Source organism: Propithecus coquereli, unplaced genomic scaffold, assembly GCF_000956105.1.
Source record: "Propithecus coquereli isolate 6110/MARCELLA unplaced genomic scaffold, Pcoq_1.0 Scaffold281, whole genome shotgun sequence".
Lineage (NCBI taxonomy): Eukaryota > Metazoa > Chordata > Mammalia > Primates > Indriidae > Propithecus > Propithecus coquereli.
Window position 1 is genome coordinate 4,959,804 of NW_012148408.1, and position 15,734 is coordinate 4,975,537.

General features: G+C 59.5%; 1 protein-coding gene across 2 annotated transcripts in view; it reads left to right on the forward strand.

Annotated features, from left to right (window-relative positions):
* TMEM132E (transmembrane protein 132E) overlaps window positions 1-15,431 on the forward strand; it is a 54,154-nt gene extending 38,723 nt beyond the window's left edge. The window contains exons 2-10 of one of the 2 annotated variants that reach the window (XM_012648279.1): window positions 2,575-3,032; window positions 3,303-3,505; window positions 4,972-5,118; window positions 5,426-5,618; window positions 6,409-6,552; window positions 8,892-9,097; window positions 11,010-11,298; window positions 12,257-12,448; window positions 13,351-15,431. In XM_012648279.1, coding sequence (XP_012503733.1) covers window positions 2,575-3,032; window positions 3,303-3,505; window positions 4,972-5,118; window positions 5,426-5,618; window positions 6,409-6,552; window positions 8,892-9,097; window positions 11,010-11,298; window positions 12,257-12,448; window positions 13,351-14,406 — 2,888 coding nt within the window. In that variant the 3' untranslated portion in view covers window positions 14,407-15,431. Of the gene's footprint in view, window positions 1-2,574; window positions 3,506-4,971; window positions 5,119-5,425; window positions 5,619-6,408; window positions 6,553-8,891; window positions 9,098-11,009; window positions 11,299-12,256; window positions 12,449-13,350 lie in introns of both variants that reach the window. The other variant, XM_012648278.1, reaches the window with a different exon arrangement.
* Window positions 15,432-15,734: the final 303 nt, after the last annotated feature.

Consider the following 15,734-nt stretch of genomic DNA (forward strand, 5'->3'; position numbering starts at 1 on the left):
GGCTCGGGCCATTAACCTGAGTTCCCACCTGCAAACCTTGGGGCCAGCGCCCCCCCAGGCTGCAGGGACACATTCTCAGAGACCCCAGGGGTACCCGTGGGGCAGCGATTCCAGGCACCAGCCAGGAAGGCTCTCCCTGTCGCAGCAAACGTCCTCTGTCCTCATCTCGGACTCTCCCGCGCAGCTCCACCCACCATCAGCTCTTGCCAGCAGTTTCCACGGCTGCTCCTAAGGGCTGCTCAGCAGGTACCATGCCTCTTAAAACAGCTGGCCCCAAGGGCCTCTGTCGTGCCTCAAGCCAGTCACCTCATTTTTTTTTAAATTAAACTGCAGACTTAAAAAAAAAAAAAATAGGATATAGACACCAGAGCCTCAAGAGCAGGTAATTTTTAGTTCCCTGCTTTTGTGAGGAATTGGGTATGAAAGTTTGCGAAACTGTCAAGTTTAATTGACAATAGCAAAATGATAAATACACATAAACTTCCAATAACGTCTGGTACTGAGTAGGAGTCTCTTCTTTGGGACAGAGGCCTGTGCAAATCACCCAGTGCGGACTGGCTGGGATTTGCGGACAGCTTGCTCGATGCAAGCTAGATAACTTGCAGATAACTGACGCACACACTAGGCAGGATGGGCGGTGCCCTCAGAGAAGGACAGAGCTCTGAGGACATTCTGAGGAGTTGAGGGCACATCTTGGAGGGCTTCATGGAAGAGGTGGTGAGGGAGCTAGACGGTGGAGGAAGGTCCAGACTTGGATGTGTGCAGATGGGAAAGGAGAGATTTCCATGCAGAGGGTGCGGCGTGAGCGAAGGAGGGGAGATAGGGCAGCATCAGTGAGCACGGTGACAGTGAACTGTCCATTGACACTGCCAGCAGGGGACTGGGACGGGGAGTACTAGGGGCAAAAAAACCTGGCCCTGAGTGCCACACTCAGGTGCAAAGGGAATTTGGATTTTAGGGAGAGGGTCTTTAGCCACATTTACACACACCTGCATGGTGTTGCACAACTTGTAGAGTGCTTTCCTATGTGATTCTCAAAAACAAAACAAAGGGCAGCCGCGCATCCTGCGAGATCTGCATTAGTATTATTAGCATCCGATTTTCAAGTTGAGGAGCGTGACTCAGAGAGGTTCATGGAAGATCCAAATAGGATCTTAAACCTCAAACCTTCGCCATGGGCCCTTCCTCTTCCTTGATAGCGTCCAACAAGTATTAAGCTGGGGGTGGGGGGCAACAAGGTCTGATTTTGGTCCAGGAGAAAGACTATTCTGGCTGCAATGTGGGGGAGGGGAATGCCAGAGACGGGGTGAGGAGAGACCCCGTTGGCCCATGTTAGGTTGTCACAGTGACGGGAGTGAGGCCAGAACTGGGTGGCCAGACGCAGTGGCTCACGCCTGTAATCCTAGCACTCTGGGAGGCCGAGGCGGAAGGATTGCTTGAGTTCAAGACCAGCCTGAGCAAGAGCAAGATCCCATCTCTACTAAAAATAGAAAAACGAGCCCAGAACTACTAAAAATAGAAAAAAATTAGCCGGGCCTGGTGGTGCTCACCTGTAGTCCCAGCTACTCAGAAGGCTGAGACAGGAGAATCGCTTGAGCCCAGGAGTTTGAGTTGCTGTGAGCTAGGCTGATACCAGAGTCAGCAACCTGGGCAATAAGAGTGAGACTGTCTCAAAAAAGAACTGGGGCAGGGGCCTGGGGATGGTGAACAGGGGACAGCCAGAGATAGAGTTGCTAGAACTGGGCAGCTTCCTGGGCGGGTTGTGGGTGGGGGGATCCCAGAGGAAGGAGGAGGCCAATATTTAGGTTTGGCAAACTGAGGATAAATTTCCTGTTTATACAGCATGTGGCGAGAGGGAGCAGGAGGAGAGACAGCTGGTGCGGTAGTAAAGGGCTTGGGTTGAGAGCCAGGTGGCCCTGGGTTTGAATCCAGATGCTGGCCCCCCTTTGCCCATGTGACTTGGGTAAGTTACTCAAGTGTCCTGCACCTCAGTTCCTCTATCTGTAAGATGCGACACTAGGCACTCAAAAAGGAAGTTATTGATAGAAAACTGGCTGAGTCGATGGAGATCATAGCACAGGATTGATCCGAGGATCAAAGGAGCTGACGCTTGTCCAGCACCGCACGCCGTGCCGGGGTGCGGGGATCAGAGTGAGAGCTAACTCTTCCCAGCAGCAGAGCCCACTCTCAGGCCTTTGTGCACACCGCTTTGAAAGTCCTCACAATGGCCCTTTGAGGCACAAACCATTTTTGTACTCATTTTACAGGTGAGGACACCGGGGAATAAAACCTCGCTAAAGCTTCACAAGGCTTTGCAATGGGCTCAGCTTTACCCCTGTGTCACAAAGAAATGAAGCTGTGGCGAGAGGGTACTTAACACACCAGCAAAGGTGGTGCCAGGCTTGGAGCCCGGGCAACCCACCCAAGGACAGAGAGCCACGCTGAGCCTGTCCCAGCTTGCGGGGTGGGCGGCCCTCTTTGCGGGGGGGAGGAGTGGAGGCTGGGGCGCCCTGGGGTCCCGGCGCAGCCTCTCCTCACCACTCTGGGCCTCCTCTTTCCTCTGTCTGTCCCCAGCCTCCGGCCGCTCCCACCCGGCCAGCCCCAGCCCACCCGGGCTGCAGGCCAGCCCCGTGCTGCCGGTCAGCTACCGCCTGTCGCACACGAGGCTGGCCTTTTTCCTGCGGGAGGCGCGGACCCCGTCACCTGCGGCCACCAACGGCTCCCTGCAGCGCTCCGAGCCCTTCGTGGTGTTCCAGACCAAGGAGCTGCCCGTCCTCAACGTCTCCCTGGGGCCCTTCAGCACCAGCCAGGTGGTGGCGCGGGAGCTCCTGCAGCCGTCCAGCACCCTGGACATCCCCGAGCGCCTGACGGTCAACTGGAAGGTGCGGGCCTTCATCGTGCGCGCCCGCGTGCCCGCCTCGCAGCCCGTGGCCCAGGTGCTGTTCTACGTGGCCGGCCGGGACTGGGACGACTTCGGCGTCACCGAGCGGCTGCCCTGCGTCCGCCTGCACGCCTTCCGCGATGCGCGGGAGGTCAAGAGCTCCTGCCGCCTCAGCGGGGGCCTGGCCACGTGTCTCGTGCGGGCCGAGCTGCCCCTGGCCTGGTTTGGGCCCCCGGCCCCGGCCGCCCCGCCCACGGCCCGCCGCAAGTCTCCGGACGGGCTGGAGCCCGAGGCGGCGGGGGAGAGCCAGCAGGCGGAGCTCTACTACACCCTCCACGCCCCGGATGCGTCGGGGGGCTGCGGGGGCTCCCGTCGCGGGGCCGGGCCCGGCGCGGGGGCCCGGGCGGAGAGCCCCACGCAGCACCCCCTCCTGCGCATCGGGAGCATCAGTCTGTTCCGCCCGCCCCCCAGGAGGACCCTGCAGGAGCACAGGCTGGACAGCAACCTGATGATCCGCCTGCCCGACCGGCCCCTCAAGCCCGGGGAGGTGCTCAGCATCCTCCTGTACCTGGCCCCCAACTCCTCCTCGCCCTCCAGCCCCAGCCTGGAGCATTTCACACTCAGGTAGGGGGTTACCGGTGGGGGCTGGCTTACCTTCCAAGATCAAGCACATGCCTGACCCATGGCGGGTTCCTGCCGGCGGGATCCCTGCCGGGCATCCTAACCCCAGCTCTTCCATTTATCACTTGAGCACGCTCAGGAAGACACCTCGCTTATTTGAGCTTGGTGTGCTTATCTGTCTAATGGCAACAAACATGGCTGCCCTTAATTCCGGATCCCATTGAAATGGCATCACAGTAAAGAGGAAATAGCACTTGTTGCAAGCGTGGGTGTCCCCGGCTGGAAGGGCCCTGAGACATAAGCTGGTGCAACTCTCCCATTTCATAGATGAGGAGACCAAGGCCACATGGAGATCAGACCAGAGATTGGCCTCCTAGCTGGGAGCCAAAAGATGAAGAGGAGTGTGTATGTGTGTGTGTGTGTGTGTGTATGTGTGTTGGGACCTCTTCCCCAATCCTAGAGTTGGGAGAAAAATTTTCAGGGGTCCCAGCTCTTCCTGTACCTTGAGAAGGACACCGTGCATGAATTCAAAAATGCCTTAAACTGTATCGCATCCCCACAAAACATAATGATACTTCACAGTGGGAATCCACGGTTTGAGTCATGTTGGGTGATTCTGAGGACATAATAAAGGCTCCACCAAAATGCACCCCCAAGCACTACGCATGGGACCTGAAACATCACCAGTAGCCTCCAGCTTCTTTAAATATTGCCTCTTTCCTGACCGTACTACCTTAAAGTTCAAATATTCTTGGACAGGGCCATACCTGATTTAGTGTTTGATACCTGAATGCGGATATCAGTTAAATCAGTCATCAGAGATCCTGGGCTGCATTAATAGGAGTAGAGCATGTAGAATTAGGGAGGTGATAATCATCCTGCATTAGTTAGTGTTCATTATAATTCAGTGCAGCTGACATGTTGTATTTAGTATAGGACAGTACACCTTGTGCGTTCATAGTTTTCCAGAGGAGGGTGGCTAGGCTCTGAAGTGATTTGAAACTATGGCAAAAAACAATTGGAGAACCTAGAGAAAAGAGTCAGAAAACAGCTACATGCCTGTCCGGTTTTCTGAAGAACTGTAACAGCTAAGATGGAGGAGAGCTATTCTCTCTCACCCCAGCAGCACCCATGGCTGTTATATTTCAGCTACGTAGAGGGAAGATGGGCTTCCTGAAAAAGGACTGTGATGTGTGCCGAAGTAATGAGTCCCCTGTCACTGAGGTATGCAAGCAGAGGTCAGGCAAAGTCTTGGCAGGGATATGGTAGAAGGGGTTGCAGCTTCCGCTGAGGGCCAGAGGTTTCAGCCACAGTGCCAGATTTCCCCAGTCTCAAACACTGAGTCTGGGACTCAGGGAACTTAGCTCATCTGCTCCGCCCATAACCCCAGCCTAGGGGTGGTGGCCAGGCGGGTAGCCTTTGGGCCCTAGCCTGACCCCCTCCCTCTTCTTCCTCCCACTTTGTCTCAGGGTGAAGGCCAAGAAGGGCGTGACCCTTCTAGGCACCAAGTCACGGAGCGGCCAGTGGCATGTGACCTCGGAGCTGCTGACTGGGGCGAAGCACTCGACTGCCACCGTGGACGTGGCCTGGGCTCAGGGCACGCCCCTGCCCCCCTGGTGAGCCTGCGGTGGTGAATCTACCACCTCTTTTCGGGGCAGCCACCTGTTGGGGCAGCGGTGGGGGAATCCTTGAGGCAGGAGGCTGGACTTACAGAGGGCTGGGACTTGGCTGATGGGGACTGTGGGGTCTGGGCCCCTCGGCAGGATCCTGGGCCTGGGGCACCTCAGATGGGCTGGAGGAGGCTCAGAGGGTCCCAGTGGGTAGTGGCCAAGGAGGGGTGGCGTCCCCACTGAGGGCTTCTGAGCTTTCGGGCTGCTCCCAGCCCTTGGTCCACTGCTCTCCTTCCTTCCCCAACCCTGGCAGGGAGGGCCAGGGCCCCCTGGAGATCCTGCAGCTGGACTTTGAGATGGAGAACTTCACCAGCCAGTCAGTCAAGCGGAGGATCATGTGGCACATCGACTACCGCGGCCATGGCGCCCTGCCCGACCTGGAGCGGGCGGTCACCGAGCTGACGGTCATTCAGCGGGACGTGCAGGCCATCCTGCCCCTGGCCATGGTGAGTGGGCAGGTGACTGGGCCAGTGGGTGCCTATGCCTATGCGTGCAGGCGCGTGGCAGGAATGTGCACAACCGAGAGTACGTGCAGAGGGTGTGTGTGTGTGTGTGCGCGCGCGCGCGAGACTGGCTCCTGCGCCCAGGGGTGCACGTGCGCAGTCACGGGAGGCAGGCGGTGCTCCGTGCCTGGTGCCAGGAGGACAGTGGTTGCTGAGGGGGGCAGAGGTGGGAGAAGTCACCACGGACGGCCACTTGGGAAGTTTGCCGGGCGAGCTGGCCATGCAATTGAGCCTTGAAGGTGACGTGGGAGGAAGGGCTCTCAGAGATGAGGGGAGTAGCCTGGGCAGGGGGTCATGTGCACAAAGGTGCCGTGGTGGGAATGGGAGCAGTCCGTTCAAAGGGGCAATGGATTTAGAAAGAGTGTAGTGGGCTGGTAAGGCTGGAATGATTGTCTGGGACCAGCCAGGGGGACATGAGACAAGCCTAGGGCACGTTAAACAGCCAGGTGACTGTGGGGCGTTACTGTGTGAGTCCCAGGGAGCACGCGAGCTGTTTGAGAGGAGATGGCAGGCCCCGGGGAAGGGCTGTGTCCTGGCAGCAGAGCGAGGTGGGCCCTGGGCTCCTGCCGAAGGCCGGGTGAGCAGACTGGGAAGGCTGGGCGTGTGCGAGCGTGCCCAGGGGAAGGACGTGCGTCTGAGGAGTGGGAGCAGCCGGGAGCCAGGGCCTTGGCTAGCGCGCCCCAGGAGAGAAGGGAACCACAGGCAAAGCCCCCTCGCCCTTCCCTTCCTGTAGGACACAGAGATCATCAACACAGCCATCCTGACTGGCCGGACAGTGGCCATCCCCGTCAAGGTCATTGCCATTGAGGTGACTGGCCTGGTCCTAGATGTCTCCACCCTCGTGGAATGCGAGTCTGACAACGAGGACATCATTAAGGTAGGCTTCCTGGAGGTGGGGGCCCGGGGGAAGAAGGCCTCAGGCCTTCAGGGACGCGGAACCTCACACCAGAGTCCAGGCGGCTCCCTCTTACTGGTCCTTTGAGATGGACGCTCACCTCCCCTGCCGGGCCACCCACTGCTGCAGCGGCGGCCCCTCCCTTTCCTCCCGCAGCCTGGGCTTTCCTCCTCCCAAGCTTTTCCATGCCTCTCTGAAACGTTCGTTCCCAAGTCTCTCGACCCCCACGACTCCCACGGTGCTCCCACTCCCCGCCCCTGGTCCTGCTTCGGTCCTGGAGGCTTCCTGTAGGAACAGGGAACAGACCCCTGCCAGGCCAGAGAGGCAAAGGCAGTGTCGGCAACTTGAACCTGACCCAGCAAGTCACTGTTGAGCCCTGGTGTGCGACAGACGCGGGGCAAGGCAACAGGGGGCAGGTGGGGGGAGCGGACCCCTCAAAGACCTGGCCTGACCCCGGGTGCTGGAGGTCAGATGAAGGAGATGGGGCCAGGGAGGGAGCCCCAAGAAGCATGCGAGTCAGGCCCGGAGTGCAGGTTGTACGCTGGCGGCCACGTTCCTGGCACACGCGACCCAGCCCCTCCAGCTCCCGCAGGCCCCTCCCAGCCACCAACTCCCTGCCCTTGAGCTCCCACCCAGGAGCCGATCTGGCCCCGGGTCCTCCACAGCCCAGCACACAGGACATTCGTGTGACTCAGATGGCCACTTGGCCACCTCCCCAGGAGGGCTGCAGGTTTGTTCTTTGCCTGGCTTTGGACAGTGGTCAGAGGCAACTGGGGAAGGAGGAAGTAGAGTGGGCAGTGAAGAAGATGTCCTGGTACCTGTAGGGTGGGCAAACCAGCTGCTGTGCCAGCCTCCAGCAGGTGCCACAGTCGGCTGATGGGACAGCTGGATTTGTTTCCTGTTCGTGTCAACAACGCAGCTTGAAGGAGAGCAGGGACAGGGGGATGCAGGTGACCTCCTGCTCACTCGGGATCCCGCACCCACCGCCCTCCATGCCCTGCCTCTGGGTCCCTCTGGGTCTGGGGGGCCTGGGGACCACCTCACCCATCCCTGATCCGGGAGGGAGGCCCTCGAAGGAGCCAGAGCAGATGGCCCGGTACACCCCGTCACCTCCTTCAGAGGAGCCGCACCAAGGCCGGTGGGGCTCGTCACTGCTGGTGGCAGGAACGGGAGGAAACAGGCTTGCTCCCACCTGCTCCCAAAGGTGTCACTCAGCACCTTCTCTGCCATGCAGACTCCCCCGCCCCAGCCCCAGTGCAGACCAGAGCGAAGTCACGATGGCTCAGATACCAAAGGGAGTTAGTGAAGCTTCTAAATGGTTACACATTCCGATGAAATACAGTCAGGTTCTTTATGGAGTTTGCCACATTCTAAATGGAATTTGTGGGCCTGCAGATGGAATTCTCTGCTCTCCGAAGTGGGAACTGAGCATTTCTGGCAGGGCTGCTGTCCCCACGTCCCTCCACCCACTACTCCGAGGCGATGAAGGGAGCTGGCAGGGTTTGGGATGGTCCAAGGGCTCATCTCCAGGGACAAGCCACAGTCCCGGCCCCTCCCACTCCCCTGCAGAGCCTTCAGGGTACTCCCCTCATCTAGGAACACATCTGACCCCCTCCGGGGTGTGTGCCAGGTGTGTGCGTGGGCACGTGTAACACACACCCACCTGCATTTGTCCTGAAGTACTGGCAGTGACACCTGTGTGAATGGGCACAGGTGTCCACCAAGCAACACTCAGCAGGGAGCCTCTGGGAATGCAAGTTGGTATCCAGGTGGGCATGCATTTACAAAAGCCACATCCGTTGGTGGCAGCCATCCACCCTCTGTGCTTGGGCTTCTCTGGTCCTGAGCTTTCCTCTCCCATCCCCTCCCTTCCACACCTACCTAGAGCAGCTGCCCGTTCTCTCTGGGCAGCCGAGCCAGAGGGCCGTGGCAGAGGCATGGGTCTGCCCCCACCCCAGCCCCTCCACCACGACTTCCTGCCAGCCCAGTCCAGCCACCCATGTCCTCCTCTGTACTATGGAGGGCTCCGCCTGCCAGACACCTGGTTCCAACCATGGAACAAGGTTTCAAGTTCCAAGGTGTGGCTCTGACCAGTCAGAAAGAGCCCTTATAAAAATATTTGTACTTTGGCTCCTTACCAAGGAGCAGAACCTCCCGCAGTGGGCACCAAGGAGTGATCTCTGGAGAAAGAGCAGAAGCTGGGATGGGGCCGGCACTTCTCCCACCTGGCCTCTGCCCCCTCAGCCTCCCGGGACTCCTGTGCACTGCCCGCAGGAAGACCTGTAGGGCCAGACATGCCAACTGTCCCTCCCTTTCTCCAGGTATCCAGCAGCTGCGACTACGTGTTTGTGAGTGGAAAGGAGTCGCGAGGGTCCATGAACGCCAGGGTCACCTTCCGCTACGACGTCCTCAATGCCCCCCTGGAAATGACAGTCTGGGTCCCCAAGCTGCCCTTGCACATTGAGCTCTCAGATGCCCGCCTCAGCCAAGTGAAGGGCTGGAGGGTACCTATCCTCCCCGACCGGAGGTACAGTCCCTCCCACACAGCACACACTCGGGACACTCACCAGTGGACACCGTCTAGGCACACTGTCTGATCTGCATATGTGTATAAGGCCCTAGGGATATACAGTCTGTAGGTCAGTTATGCAGTCAACAAACTTTCACTGAGCAGCTACTGTGTGCCAGGCGCTGGTGGATATTTAAGAGGTTGGGTAAGTGTGGCCAGTGCCTGACCCAGCCAAGCTCTCCGTCCAGCAGGGGAGACAGCCATGTACACAACCCAGAGTGTCAGTAAGCCCTGTGTGCAGGGAATCAAGTGGCACAAGCAGAGAACCCCCTCTTCCTCCAGAAGAAGTCAAGGCAGGCTTCCTGGAAGAAGCGACTCTGAAGCTAAGTCTTAAAGGACAAGTGGAAAAGAGTTGGTTGGGGTGACAGAATGAGAAAACAATCAGGCAGACAGAATGGAGCAGACACGCTAACACAGGAGCACGCACACCTGTACACCTGTGCCCCAGCCTGGGCACACCAAGGGCACGCTGGTGAGCGCATGAGCATGGGCACACAGTGACTCAGGCCTAGGCACCCTTGCGGGGGTGCAGGCTCACACACCTGAGAGCCCGCTTACGGGGCACATGCATGTGTTCTCACTGCACTCCACTCACCCGCGCGGAGCTGCTGGAGAGAAAGCCCAGCGGGGAAGAGGAGACAGGGACGGTGGCGGGCGGCTCAGCGCGGGAGGGGGGCGGGGTTGGAGAGAGAAGCAGGTGGCGAGAGAAACAGGCGGCCAAGGGAGACTTGGGCTGAGTTCAACTGAGCAGAGATTTGGAAGAGCAAGGTAGTGCAGACGAGAGCCGCTCGAACTGTGTAATGCGCACATGAGTCACCTGGGGCTCCGGTTAAAATGCAGACTTCGACGGAGGGGGCCTGGGGTAAATCCTGCGACTCTACATTTCCGAGCAGCTCCAGGGAGATGGTGACACCACTTTGAGTAGCGAGGATGTAGTCAGCTCTGAAGCCAGACAGCCTGGTTTGAATCCTGACTCTGCTATAGTCCAAGCTGTGTGAACTTGGACTACTCACATAACCTTTCTGTGCCTCGGTTTCCTCATCTGTAAAATGGGCACAATAACGCCTACCTCATAGGACTGTTGTGAGGATTAAATTAGTTGACCCAGGTAACAGAGCTCTCTGTATGGGTGAATATTCTGGCTGTTTGGTCCTTCTAAAACACTAGCAAAGTGCTAACCACAGAGAAATTTGGACTTTCTCTCCAGAGCATACCTTCAGGCTGTGCATCTCCTGATTTTAGCATCTTTTACAGTTTGCATAGGCTGAGAATCTCCCAAATCATGAAGTCCAGGTTCCCTTTTTGCTTAACAGTGTATTAATTTATCTCTCTCCTCTCACATTTTGCTAAAAGCAGCACGAGGAAACCAGGCTGCACTTTCCACACCTTGCTTGGAAACTCCTCCGCTAAATATCCGAGTTCATCCCTTACCGGTCCTGCTTTCCACACAACTGCAGGACACAATTCAGCTGAGCTTCGTGGCAGTCTTTTCCCTGGCACCTTTGCTCCCATTTAGAGCTTAGAACGGTGCCAGGCGTATGCTCAGTGCTGAAGAAGAGGCAGCAGTTGCTGCTAGCATCTGATGCCAGCTATTCCCGGGCATGGGTTAAGCCCAGCAGAGGCAAGGAGGGACAAGGGAGGGTCAAGGAGGTGCCTCTCAAGGAGAGGACAGGCTGGGACTGCTGGCTCCAGACTCAGAGATGGAAGGCATGAGCCAGAGGAGAGGCTTGCTGTTTGCAGAGCTTCCACTCACAGGGAGCGGGGAGGAGCCAACAGGGCAAGGGTGCGGGGACATGGCTTGTGCAGGTCGGAGCCAGGGTGACGACCCTTCGATATGGCCAGCCCTGACTCCGGCGCATCCCCACCCCAGGTCAGCCCGGGAGAGCGAGGACGAGGAGGAAGAGGAGGAGGAACGGCGGCAGAGTGCAAGCCGCGGCTGCACCCTGCAGTACCAGCACGCCACCCTGCAGGTCTTCACCCAGTTCCACACGACGTCATCCGAGGGCACCGACCAGGTGGTCACCATGCTGGGCCCCGACTGGCTGGTGGAGGTCACTGACCTAGTAAGTGACTTCATGCGGGTGGGCGACCCCCGAGTGGCACACATGGTGGACAGCAGCACGCTGGCGGGCCTGGAGCCGGGCACCACCCCCTTTAAGGTAGGCACGGGCTCCGTCCATCTCAGCATAGAGGGGCAATGTCAGGAGCCCTGTTTACCTGTGGGTGGAGAACTCAGCCTCTGGGAGCAGCCCCAGCAGGCCCCCAGAACACTCTTCCCCCGCTGCCCCTCTGTCTGAAATTCCACCGTCAAAGGCCAAGCCCTTTTAGCTTCATCGTGATAAAGGTTCTTACTCCCAGCCTTAGCAGCCTTTATCAACTTAGCCTCCCCGCTGTGGGAACTCAGGCAGACCTCCCTGACAGCAGAGGGGGACAGTGGAAGTCAGCAAGCCCTAGAGGCCAGGAAGGCAAGTTTGGGGATCTAGAAACTGAACTTAGACCTTCCCTGACCGATTTCTACCCTGACAATTGGGTGTCTGGATAGCAATCATTCACCTAAGAAATTTTAAGTAGTGACCCATGGGCTGGAATCTGCCTGCAGACATATTTGGCTTATGTTAATAAGACAATTGATCAAGCATTTAAAAAGCGGAAGGCTTCTCATTTTTAAAAAAAATCTAGATTTCTGGTTTTACAAAAAATAAACCTGGCAACACTGGGCCTGCATTCCCACCTGGCAGCTATCAGCTGGAGCCCACCCTAGTGCCCCCTTCACGGGAGCATGCGTCCCCCCGTTTGCCACAGTCCCCGCCACTCCCTTTTGTCTGCCTGACATTGAGGTTGCACATGATTTGCTATTTTTCCTGGCATGGGGGTTGTTGTTTGCCTTACAGTCAGCCCACCTCCCTCCTCTGTGTTCCCGCCTGACCCTCTCATGACCTCGGGACCCTGGTTCCTGGCTGCAGAGCTAAGGCAGAGCTCAGGGGTCCTGCCTCCCAGCCCGCCCCACCCCTCTGGGCCCCTCTCCCAGCAGTGCTGGGGTTGCTCCCTGACTGGGGATCTTGGGCGGGGGGAGCTGCTTTCCTGGCTCCCTCCCACCCCCGCCCTGCTCTGTCTCAGGTAGTGTCCCCACTGACGGAGGACGTGCTCGGGGAGACGCTGCTGACGGTGACGGAGGAGAAGGTCAGCATCACACAACTGCAGGCCCAGGTGGTGGCCAGCCTGGCCCTCTCCCTGCGGCCCAGCCCTGGGAGCAGCCACACCATCCTGGCCACCACAGCCGCCCAGCAGACCCTCAGCTTCCTCAAGCAGGTAACTGGCTGCCAGGTCCACCAGCCAGGGAGTCTGGGGTGTGGAAGGAGAACTTGGGGACTCTGCCTTTCCCTTGTACCACGAGTCCCCAAATTAGGGTTTTAGGTAATGGAGGATCTCTCCGCCCTCTGTGCCTCGTAAACCTGCCCCTCCCCAGCCTCTGCACTGGGGGTTTGGGCAAGGTGGTGCTTGCTGCACTTGCGACCCGAGACTTGCTCCTGCTGAGGTCTCCCTCCTGGATTCACAGAGGGCTGTCACCTCTGCCCCCCCCAGGAAGTACCCTCACCCGTCTCTGGAGCTCCACCCACACACCATGGGCACTGGCCACAGGACGAAGGTGGAAAGGGGACAGGTGGGGGCCCTGGGAAGTGAGGAGGTGGGCATCGAGCCCCAAGCCAGGAGTCAGGACACAGGATTCCTCTGTCCCTGACTTGCTCCACGACCCCGGCCCAATCGCTTCCCTCTCTCATCTGCAGGGAGGACAGTTCTCAGGTTTTGGCCACAGAGGAGGCTGGGAGTGGGTGTATAAATCAATTGCCACTTTTCTGATGGGGGTGATCATGGAGATATGGGGCTATTCCTGCAGCAGAAAGGACTTGAGGTAGACCCAAGGCAGAACTTACCTTCCACTCATCAAGGGGACGGGGTGAAGTGGGCGAGGAAATCCTGAGAGCAGTATGAGGCCTGGATGCCGTAGCCTGCTGTTTACCCTCCCCGCAACCTGTGACTGTCACTCAAACAATAGTTCCTGAGTGCCTGCCACATGCCGGGCACAGTTCCAGTGCTGTGGATACAGCAGGAGCCGGAGATGCTTGGTCCCTGCCCTCACAGAGCTCAGGATCTAGCAGGGAGGCCAGCTGAACCGGCCTTCTGACGCCTGTCCTCTTCTCCTCCTCCTCCAGGAAGCCCTCCTGAGCCTCTGGCTCTCCTATAGCGATGGCACCACAGCCCCACTCTCCCTCTACAGCCCCCGGGACTACGGGCTGCTGGTGAGCAGCTTGGACGAGCATGTGGCCACCGTGACACAGGACCGGGCCTTCCCACTGGTGGTGGCCGAGGCGGAGGGGGCGGGGGAGCTGCTCCGGGCCGAGCTAACCATCGCTGAGAGCTGCCAGAAAACCAAGCGCAAGAGTGTGCTGGCCACGACGCCCGTGGGCCTGCGGGTGCACTTTGGAAGGGACGAGGAGGACCCCACTTACGACTACCCAGGCCCCAGCCAGCCAGGGCCTGGCGGGGGCGAGGACGAGGCCCGGGGAGCCGGCCTGCCTGGCTCTGCGGCACCCGGCCCAGAGGCTCCGGGCCCAGGCACCGCCAGCCCGGCTGCGCCGCCCACGGAAGACTTCCTCCCGCTGCCCACCGGCTTCCTTCAGATGCCACGGGGGCTGACCGACCTGGAGATCGGCATGTACGCGCTGCTGGGCGTCTTCTGCCTCGCCATCCTCGTCTTCCTCATCAACTGCATCGTCTTTGTGCTGCGCTACCGGCACAAGCGCATCCCGCCCGAGGGCCAGACCAGCATGGACCACTCCCACCACTGGGTGTTCCTGGGCAACGGGCAGCCGCTGCGGGTGCAAGGGGAGCTCTCGCCACCCACCGGCAACCCGCTGGAGACCGTGCCCGCCTGCTGCCACAGCGACCACCACAGCAGCGGCAGCTCCCAGACCAGCGTCCAGAGCCAGGTGCATGGCCGGGGCGACGGCTCCTCGGGAGGCTCGGCCCGGGACCAGGCCGAGGACCCCGCCAGCTCGCCCACCTCCAAGCGCAAGCGGGTCAAGTTCACCACCTTCACCACGCTGCCCTCGGAGGAGCTGGCATATGACTCGGTGCCCGCTGGCGAAGAGGATGAGGAGGAGGAAGAGGACCTGGGTTGGGGCTGCCCGGATGTGGCGGGCACCACGCGGCCCACTCCACCCCCGGACCTGCACAATTACATGCGCAGAATCAAAGAGATTGCCTAGAGGCACCATCCGGGGTGGCAGGGATGCCTCCACGGGTCTGCTCTCGGTGGGATGCAGCCGGGACCCCCGGACCACACTGACGCGGGGCAGCTGACTGATTTTATACTCCCTGCCCCTACCGCTTTGCTCAGTGCCCGGCAGGTGCCTCCCACGCCGTCACCCTGTTCTGCCCCCTGCGGGTGGAGGGCTCTTCCTCCAGTGGCTTGCAGGGAGGAAAGCGATCCCAGCCTTGTTCTACCCTTTCCAAACCTCCTCCCGTCTTAGGCAACCCCTGCCCCCAGGGTGAGGCAAGGAGGCCAAGCTTGGGGCGAGGTGGGCCCACACTGTGCTCCGGCCCCCGCCTCCCGTGTCCCCTGCCATCCCCCCATGCAGGGGATGCTGGGGGGTCTTGTGTCACAGGCTGCACAAAGACTTTTCTCAAACCAATATTCAGGGATTTCTGTCCTGTAGGGTGGGGAGGCGGCGGCTGCCTGCCCTGCCAAGGATCTTGCTGTGGACAAAATATCTGGAGGTAGGGGGACAGGTGTAGCATCTCCTGGCTTCCAGGTGCCTCCCAAGACCTGGGAGCTGACTCTACGGAGGGGTCTGGTGCCAAGCCAGGCGCCTTCCTGAGTTCTCAGGACTCCCTCCGCTGCCCCAAGGGCTTTGGTCGGGGACCTGCAGGGGAGGAGTCCTGGATCCAGCTGTAGCCAACCACACCCCAGAGCGGGACACCTGGGTGCCTCTGCCTCCCCTCCCCGCAGCGGGGCCACACTACTGCGCCTTAGCCGCCCCTTGCTCTGCGACCACTCCTCCCCTCTCTGCAGCAGGGCGGGCAGCCACCCCCGCCCCACACGACAGAATCTGGGGGGCAGGGGGCACCAGGGAGTGCTGTGAGGGACTCGAGGGTGGACGAAGTGTCTCCCCTGCCCCGGCCACAGCCACTCTTCTCTGGGGTTCTACCCACCACTGTGTCAGATTTTTCTTAAATAAATGGAGGCGGTCAGACTGGAGGTGGGGGCAACAGCTCCCGTGCACAGACAGTACCTGGTGGCTGGCTCTGTCTCTTCCTTGTGTGCTGGCACACACACACGCACACACACACACGCACACACACACACGGCGGGCCCACCACGGGACATGAGACGGAAACGGCTGGACCGACCAGGCTGGGGTCCTGCCTTTCCTCCCCCCACCATTCAGGTCCCTTAAGACCTTCTGGTGCTGTGGGAAGCCCACATCCTTGGCTGGAGGAGTCGCTGACCTGGAAATGTGCCCCTACGAAGACTCCGCCATGACTGGCTCAGAGGAGGGAAGGCCAGGCTTCCGGGCCTGTAGCAAAATGACTT